Below are 27222 nucleotides of genomic sequence, written 5' to 3' on the forward strand. Positions count from 1 at the left end.
TAATGTCGGTGGTGTGGGTGGCCCTCGGGTCTACACGGACCAGCTCTGTGGCTCTGTCTTGTTCAGGCCCAATTCCTTCCCTGACACTAGGTTATTATTTATTTTTTTAATAGGAAAGCAAATTTGATAAGTGTTAATTAATACCAGGTATAATAATAATAATAATAATAATAATAATTAGGCTTTTATATAGCGCTACAAACCCTCAGGTATCTGAGCGCTGCTTATTATTACCCACGGTGTGTGGTGCTCATTTATCGACCTCGGAAAGATGAAAGGCTGAGTCTGGCCCCGCCGGGATTCGAACCTGCGTTAACAGGCTCTGCACGGGTGTCAAAGCGGGCGCTCTACTCGCTGTGCCACTTGACCGGCTATGTATTATTAGGGAAAAGTATGCTTGATGGAACACTCTACATGCTATCTAATATTTCAAAAGATTAATTTTAAACGATTATGGCAATTACAAATCAAGTGTAGAAACATTTTAACAATGTGGGAAGCATCTACCAAGAGAACCATGGTGCAACATTTGTGCTAGCCATTAGCTAGTGATATTTGACTCTTGGTGAGTAAGAAACGGTGTGCTGTATGCATGCATAGAATGGAGGTGGCGAGTGAGTTTCTTTTGTTTAATTAAAAAAATATATTTTAAAGTTTTATTTATTGCTGACTATTAGCTTGCAACTTGAATTTCTGACCCACAGTCTTATCAGTTTCCACCTTTTTAAAGATCATAATTATGTGCAATAAATGAAAGTGAAATCGGAATTATTAATGTATTGCAGAGTGGAACCAATATAATATATATTTCATTCCACGGTGCTTTTTGGTGAGTGAGTGTGCCAATATAATCAGTGTGCTGAGAATATTCCAGAGTGAATACAGTTATTCCAGAAAGCAAGCCCCAAACTTTGTAATGTCAGAGTTGTCGTGGGGCAGGCTCAGACTTGTGCATGAGCGGAAATATAAAAAAAGTGACGTATTAATTAGCATATAGAATGCATAATACCACATGAAGGCAAAAAAGGAAAATGCAAGCCCCTTTTAGTAAATGGGTTTTACTGGCCCCATGGGATACATTTGCTTAGTTGACAGCAGATCACGTTTCCTCTTCTGTCACAGTGTAGCAATCAGAAAGTACTGCTAAGGAGAAAATATTGAATTCTATGTTAATAATAATGTTGATAAACTACCACACTTTTCTCAGCATACGTCACTCCTTGATCATTCACACTTAAAAAAAAAAATTACCACCCACAAACGTATACGTCCTTGGCTTTTATTTTAGCAAAGAAGTGGACCAGTAGAACGGGATGACACTAGCTAAATTTAGTATATATCACATTTTATTCAATAAACTCATCACAAGAAAAATCAACCTTGATATCATAAAATCCAGTAAAAAACAATCAGTTCATACCATCAATCACAACCTCATACACAATTCATTCAGACATTCAAGTATAAAACACCAGAGTGTTTACTACACCAGTAAACATTGGAAATATTGTTACACCAATTATTTTCAGTTATCACATTAAACAGTGACCCAGTCCATAATATCAGGTGTCGTTGTATATCTGGTACCAAGTTTGACCAGATGTCTCTCACAAAAAAGCGTCGACACGTGTTTCGGTAGAGACCTTCTTGAGGACGTAGGGCATGGAGTGAATACTCCACCCTATTCTCAACGTATATGGGCCAGTAGTAAGTCCCCAAATCCTCCACTGGAATCAGTGTATATGTTGAACAAGCACCTATGGTGCAAAATGGAAATCTTCGGGAGGATGGGACCCCCAATGGATGTAAAGCGCCGGCACCTCAGTTGCTTGCTCGGCTCCACACCCACACACAGCAAATGATATTGCAAGTGGAGCCAAGTGAGCAACTGAGGTGCCGGCGCTTCATTTTCTCACGGAGGAGACTTCACGTTTACAAATATGCTTCGTGATTGATCAAGTGATTGATGCAGATTAGGAAGATCCTGCAAGCATTACGCGGGCCTTAGGGGGATCCATTGGTGTTACAGTGTTTATGCACAAGAAGTGTAAAAGAACGAAAAGAAGAGGCGCAGGGTGGCTTAGGGACAGCGAAAAGAAAGTGGGACTGGGAACGAAGGGGACGGGCAGGGGTATGTATACAAGGAGAATAGGTAAAAGGGGCGAAGCTAAAAAAGTGGATGAGAAGATACAGATGAAAGGAGAGAAGCGAAGCCGAGATGAGGAGTAACGAGCTGAAATAATAAATGAATAGCGGAATAAAAGATGAACAAAGGGAGGCCAAGGAAGAGGATAGAACAGTAGTTGAGTTGAGGGAAGACAAGTGAGTATACCAAAAAATACTTTAAAGTGGGGCAGAGGGGTTATTAAACTTTTGACCTGGCGCTGTTTTGAACTAACTTTATAAGCCTAAACTGCTGGTTATTACAAAAAAATCACGTATACTTTTGGTGTCTTTGAATAAGCAATTATAGGAGTAGGTATTTTGTGATGTACTGCGCTAGCAATTTTGTCCAAACTTATCTATCCTTTAAGAAAAGACACATTCAGTACATGTTATTGATGCTTAAGGAGAATAATGTGGAATATAAAGTACATTTTGGTTGCTCTCAATATTTTTACTGTTGTATTTTCTTAACCAATTTATGATTTTGTGACTTGTGTACTTCATCCCGGGAGGATAGCTCAGCGGCAACATGCTCGCCTTGGAAGCAAGACGACACGAAGCAACACAGGTTCGATCCCCGGGTCCGTGCTTAGAAACCTCTGGGTATTTAAGTGCGTTATAAATAAGCAACTTAAGACAAAAAAAACAATTACGAAACTAAAAAACAATTCCTGTAAAAGTACCTCGATGCCCGTGGGCTGTGTGAGCGCTTTGAAAATGCAAAAATCAATAAATAGGTAAATAATAGTAGTGTGGTCAAACCACCAAGTAAACATTTGTGGTGCAAATCGACCAAGTGTTTCACTCAATTCATCATGAGTTCTCACATCCTAAGAACATTTGTTTTGAACTATCACTCTTTGAATCTAATTTCTACTAATTTCATAAAGATTGAGTTTGCCAGATAATACTAGAATGTGGCCACTGAAGCTTCAATGATGATTTCTCCTATGTGCTGTCTGCAGTCCATTGAATTTTGGATTTTTATGATTGCTGTTTTCTGAGTAGATCTAGTTCTGAGTACTGCTTGTTGCCCTCTTACTGGCAGGATTCAAACGCATGGGCGTTGCGTTGGCTCTGGTTACTACAGTTGGCTTAATTTGCCGCTGCGAACATTCCAACATCTATAGACCACCAAACCAGGTTAAGGAACTAATGGCAAGTTCCTTGCATAACAGCCCATTATTCATAACGTGCAGTCCCAATAGAAGAATTGACATTCACCAGAATAAATTGGCACGCAGGACATGATTAAGAATTAGGAGACAACAGTCTGCCTTTTTTAAATTTACAACACTTCTTGGTTACCTTTTTTAAATAAACTTTGAATCTGATGTTCCGGCCAAGTTACCCAGATTCCGTTTCTCTGGAATCTGGGACACAGGTCATGTGGGGACAAGGTGCTCTAATCTGCGACTGTCGCTAAAAATCAGTTACAAATCGTAATAAGAGTCTACATGTAGTAGAACAAAATGAAACCTGGTTACAAGACCCGTACACAGTAGGGTTCGATTAGTGCAATATGCTGATTAACGAAATAGAAATGTATGTTACTAAGAGTTCATTTGTGAGGAGGGCAGGATGGTTATTGTGCAGGTAGACTGGTGAAAGTTTTGGGTTAGAGGTATAACTGAGAATGGTCCAGGGTTCATATAATCATGTTTTGAGTACATCTGCCAAGCATTGTTGCATGCCGAGGTGGATCAGGATCCTTTGCCTTTGCAAAAAGGGTGGTGGATTGACTGGGTGGTTTGAGGGGTGTAGTGCAGTGTCTGTTTTTTTTCTTCATTTAATGAGGTAGTCTGTCCTCGCTGAACCTTCTTCTTTAAAAAAAAAAAAGTTTGTTGAAACGATACAAAACAACGGTAAACCACTATCTCCCCCCCCCCCCCCTACCAGCATTCGTGTGACCGGTTTGTATGCAGCATTTAACAGCAAGAGTCATTTCCTGGGGGGGGCACAGTCCAAGAGGGCCACCTGAGCGCCTCTTCACTAGACCAGGTCAGTTAATGCATCTACAGAGGTGCCCCAGGGTTACCGGGGCCAATTGTTCTATGCCATCCACAATAATCTTCCCACTTCCCCCAGAACTTTCAGGGGCATCCGCTAGCCTTATAGATGCGTCTTTTCATGGAAGCACATCTATCTACCTCGTTGTCCATCTGCTTATGCTCAATCTTTCCGGTGAGCCCCAGGTTGCAGCAGTTTGTCTTTCCCCACACCCAGTGCCACTGCAAGAAAGGTTTTCTCATGACTGAAGTCTCTCGCCCCATATCCCCAGCTGTTTCAAATTTGGGTCACGTGGAACTGGTGACCCCAGGACATTAGAGATCTTGTCAATACATTTCTTCCAGAAATTTTGGATTATGTCACAGCCCCATATCAAGTGCCGTCAGCTCTTTTGCAATGCAGGCATTCCCCGTTATCCACCTCCAGTATAGCATCGCAGTGCGAGAATAGTACACTCGGTGTAATATCTTGAGTTGAATCAGCCATAGCTTGGCATCAATACCAATTCCCTGTGGGAACATTAGTGCCTCCACCCATTCCTCAGTGGGCCTAGGTCCCTCTCCCATCTTTCTCTCTGACTAAGCAATTCCTGTGTTACGAAGAAATGAAGGACCTGGTATAACGTGGAGGTGACTTTGGTTGTGATGCGCTCGGGGAATACATTGGATTCGAAGGGAGAACATTTGGGGATATCACTCAGATTGGAAAATTGGGTGTTTATGGCGTGTGTTAGTTGCATATGTCTAAAGTAGTCGCCCAATTGGATACCAAATTCCTTTTGCAAAGCTTAGAAATCTAGAAGGTGTCCATCCCGTATCACATCTGCAAGAGTGGAGACGCCCTGTCTTTCCCAGGTTGTGAGGTGCCCCATTTTCTGAATCTCAGGGAGGTCTCTATTATGCCACAATGGTTGGCCAAGTGTCGGTTTATTTTTCCACCTAATGTGTTGGTGAGCTTCTTCCCAAGCCCGACGGATATGTAATGTCTTCTTAGATAGCCCGGACATGTTGTTGTTTACATCGTATAGTATCTGAGTTGGAGTGATCGGGTCTAATGTGCTCCTCTCGGGCCCAATGTGCGGGAGTGTGGGGTCTCCATGTATCCAGTCATTCACCACCCCAATCTGTGTCTCCCAGTAGTAGGTACGGCAAGCCTATCTCTCCCTCCGATACTGAGCGCTGCAGGGTCTTAATGGTGATGTAAGGTTGCTTTTCGCCCCATAGTACCCTCCGGAGGATGCCATCTATAGCCGCAAATGTGGTTTGGGGGATGTGGAAAGGGGCATTCTGGAGGACATACAGGAAACGTGGGAGTGCTAGCATTTTGTACAGGGCTGCCTTGCCCATTCGTGTCAGAGGGAGGGTGTGCCAGTGGGAGATGTCATCCGTGAATCTATTCACCACAGGCTGTAGGTTTAGCTGGAGAAAGTCCTCCAGGACCGGGCTAATGTGTATACCAAGACAGTTGAAGCCTAGAATCGAAATCTTGTAAGGGCATTTGTTCAGGGATTGCAGCGTCCCCTCCCTGGAGTGGGAAGAAAAGTTGTTTGTTAACTTGGAGTCCTTCAAATATTTGGTGTTCGGAAAGAATACGCGACACCACTGGGATCGACACTGTGGGGTTACCGAGATATATAAGGAGGTCCTCCGCATATAGTGGGATATGGTCTACTCTTCCCCAGGGCCAGGAGAATCTGGTCCAGTTCCCATCTGTTCTAAGTCGTATTGCCAGCGGCTCTATAGCAAGGAGAAATGGCAATGGGGAGAAGGGGCATCTCTGCCTGGTCCCACGCCCCAACGTAAACACCTTGCAGGACTTGTTGTTCACCGTTGCCACCGCTTCTGGAGAATCGTTGCAGGATTATTTGTTCACCCTTACCACCGCCTCTGGAGAATCGTAGAGCAATTTCACCCAGGACATGAATCCCGGCCCAAAACCCATCCGACACATAATGTCCCACCCTACAGAATCGAACGCCTTTTTTTTCGAAGTCCACAACCAGGAGTGCTAGTGGGTCAGAGATGGTGGAGGCCTGCTCTATGGTGAGATGTATCCTACGCAGGTTCATCCGGGTAGATCTGTCGGGCATGAACCCGCACTGGTCCGGGTGTAACAGGGATCCTATCAAACCCATTAGTCTATTAGCTAGGACCCGTGCAAGTATCTTAGCCTCCCTGTTTATTAAAGATATGGGACGGTATGATGCACAAAGCTCCGCTGGCTTCCCGGGCTTGGGGATCACTACTATGCATGTTCTCCTAAGGTCTTGGGGGAGGCGTCCCTGATCTCTACTTTGTAGGAACATACGGTGCATGTGTCCAGTTATTGCGTTCCCGAGCCTCTTCCAGTAAGCCTCTTCCAGTTTTCTATCGGGAATCCATTGGTCTCGGGGGATTTCCCTAATTGGAGTTGTGACCGCGCAGTCAATATTTCCTCTTCTGTGATCTCGTATTTGAGATCGAGTATCTGTGGTTCCAAGAGACTGGGGAGTTCGATTGAGTCCAGAAAGCTTTGGGTGCCCATTCCGGTCCCCCTCTGGGGGCGTGGGGAGAGAGTAGAGTTTTTCATAGAAGGCAGCAAATGCCTCGACTATTTCTGAGTCTGTGGTTAAGATACCTCCCCCCCCCCACCTCCCTCTGCGAGTATAGCGTGTACCTGTCCCTTGGTACTATTTCTTCTTTCTAGCCAGGCCAGAGTCTTGCCTGCCTTGTTTCCAGTTTCATATATTTGGCTATGGACTGACCAGTGGGCGGTGCGTGTGCTCTCTAAGGCGAGGTTTCCGAGAACCTCCTGTGCTGTTACTGGGGCCTCTTGTGAGGCTCAGGACCCAGACTCCAAGAGTTGTTCTTCTGCCCTGATCACGCGTTTCTCTGCTTCCTTAATCTCTTGGGTGTGTTTTCGGCGATATGCTGACAACGGGGAGATGGCCTCCCCCCGGAGGACCGTCTTGTATGCTTCCCATATCGTTACTGGGGATTCCACCGAACCCTCATTAAGTTCAAAATAATCCATAGTTTTATGAGAGACTCTCCATAATGTCGGGTATTCCCAGATGGTATGCATTCAAGTGCCAGGTTGTCTCGGGTTTGGCCTGCCCGTTTTTCATTGTCATCAGTAATGGGGAGTGGTCTGGTATGCCTCTCGCGAGGAAGTTTGCGGACAGCGGTCGATGGGCCATATCTCGCGAGAGAGGTGGTCGATCCTGGAAAATGACCTATGAGCATTGGAGTAGAATGAGTACCCAGACTCTGTCATGCAGTGCCCTCCATGTGTCTACCAATCCCATTGCCTCCACAAAGCAGTGTAGTTTTGTCTGGGCGTCTCTGTTCCTAATACCCCTATGAGATTTATCCATGTCCACCTCCATGACTTAAAGTCTCCTCCCAGAACCCAATTGTCCACCCGTTCAGTAAGTATTGATAGCTGGAGGTCATCCAAGAGTTTCCTAGTGAGTGGGATGGGGGGCATAGACCGCTATGATACCCCAGTTACTCTCGCACATGTCTCTGAGAACCATGACAAATCTGCCACGTGGGTCAGTCTGCACCTTTCTCCGCTGGAATGGGACTCTTTTATGTATAAGAATCATGGTACCCCTACCTCCCTGTGAGAACCCGGCGTGATATGCCTGTAAGTAGTTGGACATTCGAAAGAAGGGTGTTGGCACCAAGCAGGTGAGTCTCATGAGGAGGGCAAGGTCGGGGGAGTATCTGTTTAGGAACTGAAGGATTAGCCTCCTTTTTAATGCTTGGACCCAGCCCATTAACGTTCCATGTCACTAGAGATATCTCCCTATCGAGTGCCATGTGTAGTCTTGGTGTCTTGTGAGGCTCTGGGTGGGTATCGTGGACCCAGTAGACTCCCCCCCCCCCCCCCCCCCTCCCCCGTCTCTGCATGTTTCCTTCGCGTGTGTTGCAGCCAGTGTACTCTGATTTTGCTGTTGCCATGTGGCCAACCCCTATAAACGGATAACCAGTCCCAACATGGGCCTGTTAAATATGGATTAACAGCCCTCCCTCCCTATACACCGCCCCAACCTGAAGCATCTGTCGCCCGAACAACATCTGCCAATCCAAAAGAACCGCTGGCAGCAATACCCAACAACATAGCCCATCCAAAATCAGCCCTAGGGCCGGTCCACCGGTCGTGTGCAGTAACCTAGAAACTGGCTCTGCTACAACAGTCCCAATAGAGGTAGAGCCAAAAAACGAAAGGAAAGAGTAAGAAAAAGGGAAAGTGAGGGGGGGGTGAAGAAATTAGCTTCCGTGGCACACTCGGTCCCTGTGGTAATTACACGGCAAGTTCAAATTTGAAGTTTATAATGTAGGCCTATGAGCTTGTGGAATGATGAGGGTGTCATCGTGTGGAATGTGGAGGTTCAGTGGTTCTAGTAGTGACGGTTGGTTTGGTCGGTTAGCAAAGGTGTTAATGGGGTGTGGGGCTGTCCCGGTGTTTCTCCCTTCTACTTCGTGCTTCCCCTACAATCCTAATGTTTGATGGAAGAGCTGGACATTAAAGAAACTATAAACTTACCTTGAGTACCGGGAAACCTTTCTTACACTGGTGACGAGGATGGGATGGTAGGTGGTCTCACTGATGTCGTCTGGTGCTGCTGGGGGGGGGGGGGTGCAGCCCTCACCGGAGAACACTGCCCCCTGAGGAAGCCCCGCACCCCGAGCGGATTCAAGCACGGAGGTCTGCCTTTTCCAATGTGTAGGTCTTGTGATGGTAGCACTGCCTGGGATTGGGCAGAGGAGCGAGTACCGTCTGGGCGGTAGTTTTGTTTCATCGGAAGGTCTGTGACTTAAGGAGCAGCAGGTCGAGTTGTGTTAAACATCTCCTATGTTTGGCTGCTGCTAATCTTGTGGCTGGGAGCGCTGCACAGGATTTTTCATAATCTGCGGTTCTGGCAGGTCTGTGGTTCCCCGGTCAGCGGCCGTGTGCAGAGCGGTTGGGAGGCGGTGCTTGGTGACACCTGGGGTGTCTCCTTCGGCTCTCTGGAGTAGTAGGGTGATCAGTCTGGAGACAACCCGCATGGAGATTGGTGGTGAGAGGGAGTCCAGACGTCGGTCCGTGCGCCGGCAGTTGTGGACGCCTGGTCCCCATCCGGGGCGTATTTCCGTGTCTAGCAGGGATGGCCTGGCGTGGACAGAGAGGGAGCAAGAACGGGGCTGGCGATTGTGGGTGCCTGCTCCTTCTCCTAGTAGGCCGTCCATCCCCATGATGAGTGGTTCATCGAGAACGGGTAGCGTTGTGGACAACGGGGTGCCTAGCGGCATAATGATGTCGCCATCAAGGTTTGTTTCGCGAGCCAATTACCGCCGAGGACGTTGGTGTTCTTGTGGGACTTGTCCCGCCCACAGTGGCGTGGAAGTTAACGCGAAACTTCGCATTTCCTTTCCGGATGCTACTTTGGATCATCACATGACGTGGAAATTTGGTGTCAAGAGAGATGTCATGGATGTTTATTTGTCCGATTCGTGCGCAGTCAGGGTTGTGGGTTGTCCTGGTAGGGTGTGCCAGCAGAGGACAGTGCACCCTGTCACTACTGTTTCTTCGCATTGTCCTGGTAGTGGAAGTCCAGCAGAGGACGGTGAAGGGTGTAATGGAAGTTCCGGTACCTGCGTAGGAAGTCGAGAGAGCCAGTATCACTTCTGGGATTTGACGTTTGGGTACTTCAAGGAACAGCACGGATTGGAACATTATTGAACAATTGTTCATGGCAGGTTAGTGTCTTGGGCCAGTGTGTTGTTGCGTTGATGTTGTGGCCTACCGTGGGATGCAGATTATGACTCCTGGGTAGTGTAAGGGGTGATGTTGTGGGGGCTGTTGTCTGTTTACAGTGTTGTGCTACGTTGTGGCCTTGTAGTCCATTGTTAGGTCCTGGTTAGGTTTTTAGGCATTGTCACTATTTAAAAGTTTTTTCCATGGGGAATAAGGGGATATTTCCTTAATGCTAAGGGGTTGGAACTTATCTTGTAAGGTAAGTGACATTGGATTTTGGACTTGCGCGTGGTGTTTCCAGGGGACTGGTATATTTGGACCTGAGGGTGGTGGTCTACGGGTAAACGTTTTCGGGAAAAGTTTATTGGGAATGTAATGAATGTTAACTGTAAGCAAATTTTACCAAGAAATGTGATAATTGTGTGAAATGCATAATAATGTTTGTTTTCATGTCATTGTGTTGTGAGGGGTGTGAGTGTACGTGGCGTTTATGTGGTAATGGAGTTTAGGTGCCTATGTTCGGATTGCGGTTTTGGCAGTGCAAGTTGTAGATGCCGGGTGAGTCTATGTTGCATCTTTAATTTCATGGGTTCATTACTATGTGAACTTATTCAAAAAAAATTTTTTTCAGGGATGCCGGGTTGGTCTGCGAGATATGCTGTTCTGGTATAGAATGTGCTAGTGCATTATGGGTTTTAGTTATTTGTCGGTACTGCGACGGATTTTTGAGTTTCGAGTTTTAGTTGCTGCAATTGAGTTCAACCTGGTGTGACTTTCGGTGGGGTGCTCAGTGTTGATTGTAGTATCGTTACGTGAGACATGGATACCGGGTTGGGTCCGTTTCCATTTTTCGTGGGCTGTGGATGCCGGGTGGGTCCATGATTCCATTAGGTGTTTGTACAGAGTGCGACATAAGTGTTCTATGCCATGCTATGGCATGTTGACCTGGCAGTGGTACAAGTTGCCCCTAGTTAGTTTTCCACCGGTGGAGAAGGGGGTGTGTTGCTACTTGTCAGTAAGCCAATTCTGATCAAATGCATAGATAGGATATTTGGTTATTACCTTGGAAGATTTGTGTGTTAAGGTCTGTTTGTTTAGATTTGCCTGTTTCCTCGGTGGTGTTGGGCATTTGTTGTGCTCTTGTGAGCTGGTTTGCGCTCAGAGGTGGCAGTTCTGAGACTCTGGGGTGCAGACCAGAGTGGGAGGATGTTTGTGCGATGGTGGTATTGGTTTGTTAGGTAGTTGTGTTCTTTGATGAACTGTGTGACTGGGAGTGGCAGTCCCGGGATCCAAGGGGCAGCTCAGAACTGGGCAAGTGCATTTCTTTGTTCTTCTTCCTTGTAGGTTCCCATCGAGGGGTTTAGTAGTCGTTGGTGGAATTTTAGTTATGGAAACTTTGGGAAGTACATTGGCATTTGATTTGGAGTTGGTCATTGGTGGTGTGTAGTGGTCAGGCATAGTTGTGGTCCGGTTGGACCTGTAGGGTATTGTTGTGGTCCGGTTGGCCCAGTGAGAGTTTTCATGGTGTTGGTGCTGCGATTGCTGATTTGGACGGCCGCCATGTTTAGTAGTGCAGTGCTAGTCTTGTGATAACTTGGGTGGATGCTGGTCATTTTTCCCTAGTTTTATTTTTGTTTTTCCCAAGGGAGGGGGGGGAAGTGTTATAATGTAGGCTTATGAGCTTGTGGAATGATGAGGGTGTCGTCATGTGGAGGTTCAGTGGTTCTAGTAGTGACGGTTGTTTTGGTCCTTTAGCAAAGGTGTTAATGGGGTGTGGGGCTGTCCCGGTGTTTCTCCCTTATGCTTGTCTTTCGTGTTTCCCCTACAATCATCCTAATGTTTGATGGAAGAGTTGGACCTGGACATTAAAGAAACTATAAACTTACCTTGAGTACTGGGAAACCTTCATTCTTACAAAGTTCGAAGAGCACAGCAACAGGTCCATAGAAACGTTTTGGTGCGGTTCACCACAGTCCACTGTGCTGTCCTCATCCAGGCGGCTGTCTTCTGAGGTCCATCTCTGGGTCCGGGCCCAGTCGTTGCAGCTTCTCTGGGAGTCTCTCAGGAGGGGGTCGATCCGGCAGAGGGTAGGGCCTCCCTGCCGGTGGCGCAGTCCCGTCGCCTCCAATGTGGTTTTCGGACCATCTACAAGCCTCCTGCGGGTCAGTGAAGTGTACAGTGCCTCCTATGTGGTAGTTGGGCTGGAAGCAACAGTCCATATTTCACATTCATGGAGGATAATTGCCTCTTCAGTGGTTCAAATGATTGTCTGGCACGCTGCACCTCACGGGTATAGTCCGGGAAAAAGGCGATCTGGGAGCCGTTGTGGGTAATTGTTCCCTTCGTGCGAGCCATCTGGAGGAGAGCGTCTCTGTCACGATAATTTAGTAATTTGGCAATTACTGTTCTAGGCGGTGCCCCCGAAATGGGTCTACCGGATGGCATCCTGTGAGCCCTTTCCACAGAGAAGGATTTGGGTGCAAAGATGTCCGCCAGCCATTGTTCCAAGAAGAGTTCCATGCTGGGCCCCTCGGCTCCCTCTGGGAGCCCAAGGATGCGCACATTGTTGCGGGGTGATTTGCTCTCCCTCATCAACCCGGGATTCTAGGGTCTTCAGGCGAGCTAGCGCTTGTGACAATTGCTGGTTGATGCCCCAATACCATCCTCTGTCCCCGAAATACGCTGTTCAGCCTCTCCCGTACGGGAGGTGAACTTTTGTAGGTCGTGATGGAGAAAGGAGACCTCCGCTGTGATGCAGTCCATTTCTTTTCTCCATTGAGGAGCGAGAGTTGGCTTAGGCAGCTATCGTGTCTTTCAGTGTGAGGGTGTCCGCCGGGGCTTCGGAGTGTGGTGCCTGATCCACCATTACAGGCGCATTGGTGATTGTGTATTGGTCCATCCTGCTTTGTGTAGATGTCTTTTTGGGTCTGTCCTGGTCCATGTTGTGAAGCGGGAGGTTGTGCCAACGGGTCCCCTGGTGGGGGGGAGGAATTGTTGGCGTCCAGAGGCCCGGTTGGTGTTCAGGATGTTTGGCCCCCGAGGGTTCAGCAGAGTGCTGCTCAGCAAGTAACACACCGCGAAGCCTCGTGGCGCTAGCAGTCTTCCTCCGGGTGGTCGAACTCCTGTCTGATTCTTTGTCTCAGTGCCTACTGTTATTCAGAATATGGAAGGGCTCGACGACTACCGTAGGTTGCTGGTTAGCCCTGGTGCGTCAGGTCTAGAACAATGTAGGACTGTCTCCAGCCCTGGCACTTTCCACCAGGTTTAATGTGGCAGTCAAATAGTTATGACTGGACTGCAGTTTTCGAGAGGCATCCATCGTCTTTCCAAGGATGCCCTAGTTTTTTGTGCTGACCTGTGAGTCTGTGTCTCTCCAGTGATGGGATAGTTTTGTGTCCCGGGCGCCTATAGTCTCGTGTTTTCCCCAAAGGAACTCTGAGCTGGGCACACTCGAATAGTCTTATGAAGTTCGCACGCTGCGTTCTTTGATGTGGTGCGTGCCCAGGATCACGAGTTCCTTACTGTATTGCACTGCTGGAGTCCGGATGTGGCCCCCTCCTCCGCTCCGTCATGTCTATTTTGCTATTCCTGCCACCAGAATCGGGGGGGCAAGTCTTCCACTGTAGCAGCCTTTCTTTGTTGCTATCCCTTGTGGATTGCGACCCAGGACACAGCCGCGCCGCCCGGGGGCACATCTACTGGGGACCAAAATGATTGTAGTGATCTGGCCTGAGGGTCTAGCTGATTATGGTGTGTCTTCGCTTTTGGGATCCGCCATCATAAGCACCCTCACAAGGCGGGTTATGCAAGGTGGGTTTGGCGGTATCTTTGTCCACGGCCGGGCAGATCTGACTTGGGCCTGTCTGACGGGCAGGGCAATGCGTCAGTGTCCCTGATCGGGCCACGGTCCATGTGGGTTCTCGAGCAGTGGGGAGTGCAAGAGGCACGTCGCTTCCAGGTAAAGTAAGCTTGGGTGGAAGGTACTGCAGCGTTACAGTACGCACTTCAGATCTGGTCAACTGGCGCTTTCCGAGTGACTCTCGATGGGTGGGTGCTGTCAGGTGGAACCCAGAGCTGTTGGGCTGTTCTGATTTGGGAGCTGACCATATGTCCTCAGTAGTTTGGCTGACAGCAAGGACCGGGCTTCGCAAGGACCCGTGGCTCCACCGCGTGGGCTCCACAATCCATCTCAGGATGGAGTTTGCTGTCTAGTACAGGGTGCGAAACTGCTGGCAGCTATCTAGCTCCTGCTTTTAGCGTAGAAGAGCTTGGTTAGCTTGCATGCAAAAGCTACTTTTGGCTCCCCAGGCTAACTGTTGTCTTCCAAATGTACATATGTGACGTTAACATTGAATAAATCTGAATGTTAATAAAGAATGTGTACACATCTAGTACACATAATGGCTCATACAATATGGGCAAGAAGTTGGATTCGTGGTGCGTTATGTACTCTCTCCTGGTTCACCAGCTTTAGCTCCTGCCTACCGGGTGATGCCAGACACCCAGGAGCTGGAGCTGGTTTTAGCTCCTGCTTATTGAATCCTAATTTCGAACCTTGTACTATTCCTTAAACTTTCAACTAACTTAATTTACATATGTTTATGGATCTTCTTGAAGACTCAAAGGAAGCAAGCTACTTGATACGTTGGGATGCTTAGCCTAAGTATTTTCTCAAGTGCGTTGACTTTTGTCTTCCAACATCTTTGGTCAACTGGGGTGGAAAGCTTTCACCTGAGTTAAACATCTGCTGCAAGTGTCATCTGAACTGTAGTGAACCTTGTGTACTTTTTAAAAATGTTTTGTTTTGGACGGGGGGGTTAGAATATGTCCATTGTACAGAATACAAATAGTCACTTAAGTGTGATTGTTCTTTTTCTATGCAATGCTCCTTGTCAACTGACGTGCAATATTATTTAAGTTGTTATATGATCCTGTGTCTGTTGTCTTGAAAGGGTTTTGCTTTATCTGTCTTGACACTCCGCAGAGTGTACAGTGTATTGTAAAAACATGTACTCTGAAGGGCACTGTGTAAAGTTCGGACAGGGTACCTTCCAAGTGATTCTAGTTACCATATTGAGATTCCATTGCCAGGGATATTCTACCAACTGGTCTCTGCTTAAAATTAGGCCCCGCTGGATTGGCTCTGAAAGGTGTAATGGTGCTCTTAGCCAAAGCTTGAGAAAAAGAAATGCCAAATGACGCTGCTCCCCACGAAGCATTGCATGTTTTAAAGAACACATCATCCTATTGCTCTAGGCCATATTATTACGGACTGATACCCAGCATGCGATTACCAAATTGATCTCCAAATCCCACAGTAGACCTTCTCGCAACCTCGGGCTGCACTTTGTACTATTCCAGATGGCTACAAATGTATCCGAGTTAGCAAGTACAGTGTACTACTTTCGCCTGCTGCTTCATAAGGCTACCCCACTGTTATCAAACTTGTACTATGCCATAGCTTGAGCACAAGGTAAGCATTTGTGTACACAAATTCTGCACAAAGCCAAGTTTAGGCGTGGCTAATATTTCCACTAATCCGAACGTTTCTGCCATGTATCCTGCCCCTTTCTTCTTTTTTGGTTTGTTTGTTTTTTTTGCTTATATAGTGCTTTACTTGGATACATGATTACAATAATGTGCAAAGACAATAGATAATGCAGTATAAGATACAAGGTAGATATACAATTATACAGTAATATACAGGGTGAAGCAAATACAATATACAAAAGATACGTGTTCAAGCCAAAGCTAAGGAAGAGGATGGCAACAGCGTGAGGAGACCTGTAGGCGCATCAACTTTAGCTATGGGCAAATCGGTGGGGCTGCAGGTCTTGGTCGAGAGGGGTGTGCCTTAGTTCTTTATTCTGATTGGGAGAACAACCAAGTTTTCAATTTGTTCCGGAATGATAGGAACATGGGTTCAAATCTTAGTGCTGTGGGTAGCTTGTTCCTGGTCTTATCCGCTAACACCGGAAAGCTGGATCCACCTGCTTTGGAGAGTTTATATTTCGGGATGTTGAGGCAGTGGGCGTAGTTGGATCTCGTGGGTTACTATCTCGAGAATTTGTTCATCAGATACTTCGGGCTGAATTGTTGATGCACTTATGGGTGATCATGAGTGTTCTGAAAGTGATCCTATCTTGGATACAGAGCCAGTTGGTGTTACAACGGGTTTGAGAGATGTGGCTAGATCAGGGTATATTGAGAGCTGTTCTAAAACCGTTATTTTGTAGGACTTGTAACTTGTGGATGTTCTTCTGGCTGGTACCCAGGTAGAGCGTATTTCAGTAGTCCAATTTGGACAGGATGAGGGCTCTTGCCAGGGTGATACAACTGTTGGTATTCAAGAAGGGTCTGCAGGCGTTTATACGTTTTGAGGTGTAAGCTGTTGAGGAAGAGGTAGCATTGACTTGTCTTTGGAGGGTTATGGCGGAGTCGAGGTAGAATCCTAGTGTTTATGCTTCATTGTCGACTTTAATGAGGTTTCCATCAATGTTGAAAAAGCCATATTTGTGTCCTAACTTGTGGAGTCTTAGCTTAGATCCGATGAGGAGGAGCTCGGTTTTGTCCTCGTTGAGACAAAGGCCATGTTCGTCCATCCAAGCTTGTATTTTACTGTACATTTCGTTTAAGAGAGGCATCGGATTGGTAATCGCCTGACAGAGTGACAAGAATTTGCGTATCATCCGCGTAGTTCGTGTATGATATGCCTAACTCATCTAGATGGTCAAATAGGAGCTTCGTAAAAATATTGTGAAGAGTGGGAGATGCGCAGGAGCCCTGTGGGACTCTGCATGTGATGGGGGAGGGCTGAAGCCATGAGGGAAAAGAACCTCATGGTTCTGTCCGCCAGAAAGGAGTTGACCCAGGCTGCAGCTTTGTTGGATAAGGCGGCGGCGGCAGTGGTGAGGTGGTTAGTTAAGATGTTATGATCGACCAAGTCGAAAGCTGCCGACCGGTCCAGTAACGATGTCCCTAGCCTCATCCATTTGGATTTTCAGATCCAAGAGGGCAGTTTCTGTCCCATGCCTAGGTCTGAAGACCGATTGTTTGAGGCCTAGGAGGTTGTTCGTCTCAGTGATTTTGGATCTGGATATATGCAGCTTTGTCTAAACTTTTTAGGAGAAAAGGCACAGTGGTGAGGAAAAGGCACAGTGGTAATCGACCTGAAGTTGGTGGGGATATTGGGGTCTAGGTTTTTTTTTTTTTTTTTTTTTTTTTGATGAGGGGCATGACCCAAGCGTCTTTGAGGATTTTGGGGATGATGCAGGAGGCAAAGGACGCATTGATAAAGGACGTGATAAAGGGCAAATTCTTTTGCTCCTTCTTTACTAATGGAGGCTGGGCACATGTCTCCTTGGCACTAGGAGGCCTTGAAGCTTCTTATGATGGACTCCACTTCAATGATGGTGACGGGAGTGAATTTGAATGCTTTGATTTGGGAAGTAGGTGTGGAGTTTTGTGGGGTTGGGGTGTTATAGTATTGCCGTTGTGATTTTTGGAGGTGGTTGACAGGCTGGCTCTTTTAGTTTCGATTTTAGATTGGTGTAATGTAATCTTGTTGAGGAGGGTGTTTTGGATGCTGGTTCACCAAAGGGCATCTTTCTTGCAGGAGTCTGGAGTGGTTCGGGGGGATTCCAGCTCTTTTAGGAAGGCTAAGGAGCTCCTTAGTGCTGGACTTGGCATTGAGGATTCTAGCGTTGTAATTGTCCCTTTTTGTTTCTATGATGGCAGTTTTGTAAGTGGATGCGGCCGTTGTAAAGTTGTCCTTGTTTTGCATGGAGGTTTTATTTTTTTATTTTTTTTCAGGACGCCTTTGCATCTCTCTTGGCTTTGCGTAGTGTTTTTAGTTCAGTAGTGAACCATTCGTTGAGGTGAGCTATGGGTTTGGCTTTTCTTAGTTTGAGTGGGGCTAGTTTGTCAAGGGCTTTCAGTAGCTTTTGATTGTACATTTCAACCAGGATAGATGGGTTGGAGTTAGGTGGCAGCTGGTGATAGGTTGCAGTAGAGGGAGTATGCTTTCTAGTGAGATTTGAGTCAGTTGTTACTAGTTAGTGTTGGCGGGGCTTGGATGTCCTTGGAAGGCTCTTGTTTGAGGCAGTTGACTTCAAATGAAATGACATTGTGGTCTGACCAGGCGTAGGGCGTGTTGGTTAGGATTTTGGTATTGCAATTGAAGTCTGCTACCCAATCTAGAATTCTGTCTTTGCTGTGTGTGTGGTTGGAGATCCTCAAGGAGAAGCCTAATTCTGATATGGTATTTTGGATGGCTAAGGCATTGGTGTCTGAGTTGTCATAGAGGCCCAGGTTCAAGTCTCCTAGGAGCAGAACTCTGTTTCCTGTAAGCAAAAGTCTGTTTAGATACCTGCTTTTATTGTTAATATCAACCACTAGGTTGCTTATTAAAGGTGCCCATCTCCATGCCTTTTGTTTGGTTTAATATTCCAGCCCCATCAAAGTCCCATCTTCTGTCACACCTTCCAAAACTCAAGCTGCATAAGAAATTGACTGAAGAGGATCTCACATTGGATAAGCTAACGGAATGGTGGAATGCGAAACCCCTGGTGTATTTACTGTCTCCAGAGCAAAGGAGTGAGCCTCTAGTGTACCTTGATGGTAGCTGAAGGGGTATCTTCTAACCATGTTTATTGTGGTTTTGCTAGACTAGCCCAGATCTTGTTCTGTACTTTTAAAGTTGAATCCATATGCTTTTGAGACAAATTCCTCCATATGGGCTAACGTAGCAACAATTCCATCGAATTACCAGGGTCAACGGAAACACTCAGTGCAGCCTTCACAAAGTTACTTGAGTGGGGATTCTGTAATTAAACTGGAACTGCTTCAGGGAGCCTAGTTAGCTATTTCTAACCTGGCTTCGCAAGGATTTGTGCTTGGGTTTGCTGTCTGTCAGACATCCAGGCATTTACACTTTGTTTTATTTTTCATTGTTGGAAGTATTAATGCCAAGGCTGTATAACTCCTATTTAGAAGGAACCTTGTTATGTTTAAACTGGAGCGTAATCCCCACCTAGTCTATTTCAGTTGAGCCCTTTCCTTATCAAAGACACCATTTGTTTTAGATGTTGCCTTACTGTGATTGGGCAACAGACTTGTAAATCTACTTGTCCACCTGTCTTGAGTGCCTATGATTCAGGCGTGACCACAAATCCTTTGCCTCCACCCCTTGCGAGGCTGTGACAAGTGACCCCTGGTCATCCGCCATTCATGTCTGAAAACACTGTCGTCCAGCGCTAACGAAAGTCCGACCCAGGCTCTGGTGCCATCGGCACGATTAAACACATAGCCAGGGAATTAATTTTCTTGACTCACTCAGAGCATTCTGACTCATTGCTTTAAATATACACTGACAAAGAATTATCATTTTAATGTAGAGGGTTCTTATCTTTCTTAAGCAAGTATAAGAGCAGATATGTTATGCTATATCATCACTTAATAACACGATTATCATCTAAGTGAAGAGCATGTTGAGTATTCAAATAATTAAACCAGTGATGTTTATTTTAAAAACGCTGTAAAGCCATTTCTGCTTCTAAGCTACACTACATGCCTCTAGTCTCTATACAATCGGGGAATCCACTTGTACTCGCGTCTAGAGAGGAACTAGCCTCAAAGTAAACGGCTCCTTCTGAGGTTGCCCGGATCTGCTTCCTTTGACCTGGCTGTGTCTCTCTCCTCTCCCCAGCCCCTATGGCTTCAAAGCGCGGGCAAGTCTGCTGGCGTTGAGTGGGTCCACTATGTGTGCTGACGGCTCTCCAAAAAAGGTGCAAGTGAAACAAAAGGCAAGATTGGTATTACTGTTCTGCCTCTTTGCTGATCCGAGATGAAACTTTGTTTCTATATTAACTGTCATTGATGTTTACACTCCTTGTATTTAGTTGCTCTTTGTGTCTTCTGGATGAACGTAACTTGGAGAAATGATCACATGAAACATTTAAGTTCTTCAAAATCTTAAAAAGAAACCCTTGTCCTTCATAGTAGCATGTTTGTCTCTTAACTCCCTAATGCCCTTTTCAATCTTTGATAGGTCTGCACACGGGGAAGGATTCCCCAACAGGCCCCATAGGCCTATGCCCAGGGCTGCCAACGCCCAAGTGGCAATGCGGATTGGGATAGCTCGGCGTCACACTGACGCCTTTGGTCGACGACAGAGGCGGAGGGACTCCATGCGTCAGTGCAGGTGAGCTGGGTGGGGTTTTCTTGGGGATGGCGTGGGTGTTAGACATAGGGGTCCTAGGGCTGATAACGAGATCTCGTCTTCAATGTCTATCCAGCTTAGTTGAGCTGAAATTCATATGGTGCATACTTGAAATATTGGCAGTTTACTCTGAGTTTTGCAGAATTTATTTTAAGGAAATCCAGGTGGTGGATGATGCTCTCCAAATCATGGATCAGGGTGACTCATACCACCTCGTCGTCCTTGACCTCTCGGCTGCATTCGACAGTCAACCACTGCATCCTTCTTTCCCTCCTTGCTGACCGGATGGGATTCTCTGGCACTGTCCTGAATTGGTTTCCTCCTGTCTTACGCAGACGCCAGGCTGTCCAGATGAACCTGTGTTCTAACTGACTCCAGGTCTGCTGCGAAGTCCCCCCAAGGCTCTATACTCTCACCAATCCTTTTTAACCTTTACATGAAGCCTCTGGACCCTCTCCTCCAAGATCCATCGATATAGCCATCCACCAATACACAGATGATACTCAGTTGTACATGAGAGTAAATGGTGCGCAGGACATAATTCGTCTCTGCGATTACCTAGCCATCGTCCAGTCCTGGATGTCGATGCCTACCTACCTACCTCAAACTAAACGCAAAGCACCAATGGGGGCCACTAGACAATATTTTCTAGTGGTCTGCCTTTAAGGCTTTCTGTCACACAAGACGGTGGACCCTTAGAAATTCAATGTAAGTAGTAACATGCACTCCACTTCCCTGCAATCGTGTCCATTGCTCGAGAGGATTGAGGTGGCAAGTAGAGACCATAAACAGGGACAGTACCCACTACTAGCTGTCCCTATTAGACCCACCCTCTGTACCTAGAACAAAGTGGTGTGCTGGCTGCCTACGAAAAGGATAGAATGAGAGGGTTCAAATCATTGGCTCTTCTAGTTAGCGCCGTCTACCACTCAACCCTCTTTTATAGCTCACTCGTACCCATTTTTGAGATGTTTTTGTATTTTTAAGTCCCAAGTAACGCGCATACCACAGAGCTTAAAACGAGCAACCATGGTCTGCATGATTTTAATTGTATTCCTCCTGGACCTATGGTATCTAAAAGAGATTAATTAAAAGAAAACTGCAAAGACATGAATGAATCTGTATATCAGTGCTTAAACAATCTGTACTTCCCAAAGCGGGCTATATTGTGGCACTGCTCTTGCTGTAAGCGTGCTATATTGTGGCACTGCTCTTAGTGTAACAAAACATCAGGCTAGGCTCTTATTGTGACCCTGTTCCTGATTGTGTAAAAGTCAACCGGTTTCAGTCGCCTACAAATGTTTTGTCCACCTTCCTCGGGACCGTCCCCGATCACAATAGCCCATATAATTATCAATTTGTCATTTTTCATTAATCAAAAACATGAATGTATACTTGCTAGCCGTGGTCTGGTCCACATGTGCCCTTGGAGACAGACTTGCCCTCTCCACCTAGTCAAGAGATATATACAAAAACACTCATCAGGTTTTGAACCAGTGTGTATAAATCCATGGTAAATTCCAATTAGTGGTTATTAACGCCAACCCGGCGTACTTGCAAGTAAAAAGAGCTGCCCGCACTTGCTACCACCCCATTATCATTCCAATAGTCGCATAAATAACCAGCTTATCCCATCTGTGTGTGGATAAACGTGCTTCTATTGGAAAGAGTTCCTCAACAGGATCTCTTTATCGTTCTGTTACAGTGGTCCGGCCACTCATTTTATAAATGGGAGAGTTGTTGGTATATTCCTTCTATCTAAAGTCAAGCCCATCGACAGCCCATCGACATGTTACTAAGGAGTTCACTCATCCCATGGCGTCATTGAGTTATCTGTGTATTAAAATAATGCTCATTCACCCGCATGGTTAGTTTGCATCTCCCTTACTACGGCTTGCGATCTCTCAACGTACTAGACCCCACAAAGTATATTTAAAAGCTTTTGCTTTGGTTGATTGTGTTTACCATGCACAACTTTGATGCTGCGTCAGCCTAGACAGTGAGAATGGGCATAGCGTTTACTGCTCGAATAGTGAAGGCACTCCATCGTGAGAAATGTGGGCCATCATTTACTAAACTAAATGTGTATATGCACATATGTATGCATTGTTTGCACTATTAGTGATATTGAGCATCATATTGCTGTGACCACATATTAGTCAATGTAGTTTGCTGGCGTAGCAACTCTATCAACTTATCGAGTATTGAAGCTCTCGGTGCAATCCTGGAGGACTGGTACATTGATATCTTCAGTTTAATTCACAGTCATTCTATCAGTCTTTCACTATGCCGGTTGTTTCCTGACTTTTGTATATGCCCACATAATTGAGCCTAAATTGTTAGTTGCTGTTGGTAATATTAGGCAAACTCTTGCTAATCAATCATAATGGTAGCAGTTAAGCCACTCAATGGGGTTCACTGGCATGGCTACTTATACCAACTCGACTAGTATTTATGCACTCAGTAAGATCCTGGGGGACTGGCCCCTTGGTATATTTAACCCTAGTTGATTGACGTTGCTTTTTTCAATCAGTCGTGAAAACCTAACAAAAATACTGTGGTTATGGCTGAGTCGACTCCTCAGTATGTGGTGTGTGTATCATGACACCTGACCCACTCAGTCAGTTTGATATTGTGGGACTGATAACAATGGTATCTTCCACTCAATTTACTCTGACATAACCCACTGTTTAGTTAGTTACCTGGCATGGTTCTTAATCAAGTGCTGAAAACAAGTGATTGCCAGGGGATCTGCTTGTTCATCCCACTAGTGTCGTATGGAGCCTGAAAATCCATCTTTGTTATTTGAACAGGAGGGATTGTATGTTCCCACCTTGTGCTGGACAGATTATCTTTTCTATGATGGTCCTTTTTAAACTCGTCTTCTGTGTGGTCCAATTTTACTAAGTGTTTGACCATAAGGGCGGTCAGTTTCTTTCTCCTGATATAGACTTACATTCCACCATCCTTTTCTTTACGGTTGTCATCACAATGTATCTCGGGTTACACTGACACGTTATTAAATGGATTAACATTGGGATTATTACACTTTGTAAAATGCGTTTGGCGCCACAGGGATCGCCATACCACATCAATTTCTGTCGACTGTGATGTTTCTCTGCACACTGAGCAATTCCCACAAGGAGACTGTCAGTGTTCCATATTGTTGGTTGTGTGTCATCTGTCACTGGGGCATATGAATGCACCAAGGCATCCCATATGCTTATTTGCTTGGTAATTGCGTATCTAGGTAGTGGGATATTGGTGCTCCCAACATTAAATATGGGCCAAAGTCGCTTGATGGGCGTTCACTTTAGGTGAGTCGCTCAATACTGTTGTAATGCGTTCCATGTCAGACCAACGCTGTCCCTGTTGGAGAGGGACATCGCGCAGAATATTCCTGGCCTGTTTTCTTGCATGTTTGCAAAGGCGTTGCAGATAACCCCTCTTCTGTTATCTTGTGGGCAGTAGCTGTGATATGATAGTTTATTTATATAGTGCCTATACACAATGTGTTTCAAAGCGCTTCAAGGCAAGGGAGTGAAACGAGGGAAAATAAAATGACATTCTTATTGTGAAATTAACTATCGTACTCAGCCTGACGACCTTTCAGATAGTGCAAGAGCTAAGACATAGATAAGGAAGGGAGGGGGAGAGTGGGAAGGAAATGGAAACACAGGTGACTACCGTAGTAGGGCTGAAGACCTTTCTGGTAGAGCCGAGAAAAACAAAAGGTGAGGGAGAGGGGTGCAGAAAGGGAGGGGAGGAACAAAACAAGCGACTATCGTACTAGGCCTGATGTAATTTCAGATGGTGCTGGTGGCAGGGTGGCGGGGAGGAGGGGTTCTGGAAAGGGGGGAAAAAAAACAAGTAAGGGGAGGAGACGGATGAGGGTGCTATCATACTAGGTCCAGGTACAATTCTGATAGAGTAAGTGCATAGAAGAAAGTAAGGGGAGGAGATGGGGGTGGGGGGTGGGAGTCGGAGGGAGGGGGAGGAGGAAAGAACAGAGTAAGCGGTCAAAAAGAGTGGAGGCAAGAGGTGAGAGCGGATACAATTGCAGATGTCGGTAGTAACACATAATGTTGCAAGCCAGGATACAAGATGAAGATGGGAACAGCATGATTCAGGGCTACCATGAGTACAAGATGCAAAGGAAGTCCAGCATGAGAGTTGAGAAAGGGTGACGCACTGTGAATCAATGAAGTCCATGAAAGTCAAATCCAGCATTGGCCAAAAGATGGTGAAACCAGAATGTATCAGGACAGACTCCTGCAGAAGTAGGCTGGGGGGGCGCAGGGGGAGCAGGGTAGAAGAATCGAGCAAAACGGGCAACACGTGTGAGAGAAAGGTGGGGGGCACAAGGGAACAGCACAGGGGGACCAGAGTGGTGGGGATGGCCTGTGGGGACAGAGGGAGTAAACGCATGTTGGTGCTTGCTTACCTGCTGTCTGAGCAGGGGGTCTGGCCCTGAATCCTCCTGGTCCGAACAGGTCCAAACAGGAACTGCCCTTTTCTTTGTCTGCCCTTCGCTTCGGACGCCCCGTGCTTGTTGTTCATAGGTTTGTATGTCGAAACAGTTCTGACGGAACCTCGAGAACTGCCCGAAGGGCAGGTTATCTCGCCACAATCTGGGATGTAAGCTTTCGTAGCTTAGAATTGAATTCTTATCTGTTGTTTTTCAGAAAACCGAGGTGGAAAGGTTCTCTTCAGAGACATTGATTTCTAGATCTAGAAAATGTGTTATTTCTTTGCTCGCAGTATGGGTAAATGTAGGTACTTATTTTGGCTGCTCAGCCACGCAATGAAGTCTGCCACAGATTGTTGATATTCCTCATAAATCATAAGGATCTTGTCAGTATACCTGGCCCACAGGCCGATTTGCTGGCCAAATGGGTTGTTCAAATCTTGCTACATACAAGTTTGTTAGTGATGGAGCGAATGTGGTACCCGTCGTCCCAGATGTTTGTTTGTAGAACTGATGCTCAATATCACTAATGGTGCAAGCGACGCGTACCCGATTACGTGCACATATACACACTGGGTATAGTAAAAGATGGCGGCCTGCATTCCTCATGATGAAGGGCAGCCTTCACTATTTGAGCAGTAAACGCTATGCCTATTCTCACTGTCTACTCTATCATGAGACCGCGTCAGTGTTGTGCATGGTATACTCTATCAACCAAAGCACATTTTTTAAATGTACTTGGTGGGCTCTGGCACGCTGACAGATAGTGATGGTGATGCAAACTAACCATGGTGATGAGTGACCTCTATTGTAATACACAGTTGAACCAATGACGCTAATGGACAAGTGTTGGTCCTAAGGGCTTGGCTTAAGATAGAGGGAATATACTGACAACTCTCCCATTTTATAAAATAAGTGTCCGGACCTCTGTAGCAGAACGATGGAGATCCTGTTGAGGAACTGTATTAATAGATGCACTTTTATCTACAGGCAGATGGGATAAGCCGGTTATTTATCTGAATATTAGAATGATAGAGGGGAGCAAGTGCTGCCTGCTCCTATGCCGGGTTGGCGTTAATAACCACTAATTGGAGTAAACCAAGATGTATACAAGCTCTGGTGTAAAATCTGATTGTTTTTTGAGCTTTTATATATCTCTTGACTAGGTGCAGAGAGGAAGCCTGCCCCAAGGTCACTTTTGGACCAGACCACGGCTAGCAAGTATTTATTCTTGTTTTTGATTAATGTAAAATGATAAATTGGTTATTATATGGGCTATAGTGATCGGAGACTGTCCTGAGGAACGTGGGCAGAACCTTTTTTATAGGCTACTGAAATGGTTGACTTGTACAATCCGGGATAGGGTCACAATAAGAACCTAGCCTGATGTTTTGTTACACCAAGAGCACTGCCACAATATAGCATGCTTTGGGTAGTGCATATTGTTGAAGCACTACTATACAGACCTAATTCACGTCTTTGCAGTTTTCTTTTAATTAATCTCTTTAAGATTGAGACGCAATAGATCCAGGAAGAAAACAATTAGAATCCTGCAGACCATGGTTGCTGTTTTTAAGCTCTGTGGTATGTGAAAAATACAAAAATATCTCATACAAATTGGTACAAGTGAGCTATGAGAGGGTTGAGTGACAGATGGGGTTCAATAGAAGAGTAAATGTGCTGACCTCTTATTCTACCTCAAACTAAAGCCATCCAAAACGGAATTCGTCCTCATCGGTCCGCTCGCTAAACAACTTGTTCAACAATGGCTCAATGATATGCGCCTAGAAGGGTTTGATCCACAACTCTCACTCAGCAAAATACTTAAGCGTCATCATTGACAGCAATCTGTCCTTCCAGAAATGCATAGCCAAGAAGGCCCAAATAGCCTGGCTCAGAATCTCTACCCTTTGAAAATCATACCCTTCATCCTCCCACAGGACTTCCAGACCCTAGTGCAGGCCCTTGTGGTATCGCACATCAATGGGGGAAATGCTCTTCGGACAGGGATCCCAGCTGCTCACCTGGCTCCGCTAAAAGCAGTCCACCACGCTGAAGCACTTCTTATTATGGGAGCATGGTCATTTGACCGAATTACCCCTATCCTACGCAAACTACATTGGCTTCCGCTCCAAGCAAGGATACTATTCAAGACTGCATGTATAATTTACAAAGCAGTCGCGAGTAGCACACCAGCGTTCCTGGTGGCACACGCTCCTTGCGCAGCTATTCAACTTGACTCCAACTCGCTCGCAAAATGAGGACTTCCAAATAATCGTCTTCTCGTGCACCCACCCAAAATCGATCCCGGTGTCTGCTCGGAATGCCCCACCAATTCTCCAATTTTTGCAAATCTCTTAAAACATGACTTTCTACAGCACCTGACAAAGGACTAATTCCAATGGATGCACAGACCTCACAGTACTGGGCTACTGTTAGAGGATGCCAGCCCAAATGCTGACTACCCACACTCTGTACACCGATCTGCTGCTCTCGAGCTATGTCCAAGCTTTAAACGATAACATTTGTTTTAAAAAAAGATCCCCCCCCCCGTAGTAGACCCTTGAACACCATACTGTAGTTACTGTGATCTCAAACTTCTCTTGCGACCTTGACTGCTGATCTGATGCAAGTT

At 46.0% G+C, this 27222-nt stretch overlaps 1 protein-coding gene across 2 annotated transcripts in view; it reads left to right on the forward strand.

Moving 5' to 3' along the window:
* Positions 1 to 27222, forward strand: part of DNAJC7 (DnaJ heat shock protein family (Hsp40) member C7) — an 838484-nt gene that overhangs the window by 1024 nt on the left and 810238 nt on the right. Inside the window, exon 2 of one of the 2 annotated variants that reach the window (XM_069634489.1) lies at positions 19949 to 20101. The exons of the other annotated variant lie outside the window; for it this stretch is intronic. Within the exon in view, the coding sequence (XP_069490590.1) occupies positions 19949 to 20101 (153 nt within the window). The remainder of the gene's footprint in view (positions 1 to 19948; positions 20102 to 27222) is intronic. 2 annotated transcript variants of the gene reach the window in all.

Source organism: Ambystoma mexicanum, chromosome 13 (assembly GCF_040938575.1).
Source record: "Ambystoma mexicanum isolate Mex_15411 chromosome 13, UKY_AmexF1_1, whole genome shotgun sequence".
NCBI lineage: Eukaryota > Metazoa > Chordata > Amphibia > Caudata > Ambystomatidae > Ambystoma > Ambystoma mexicanum.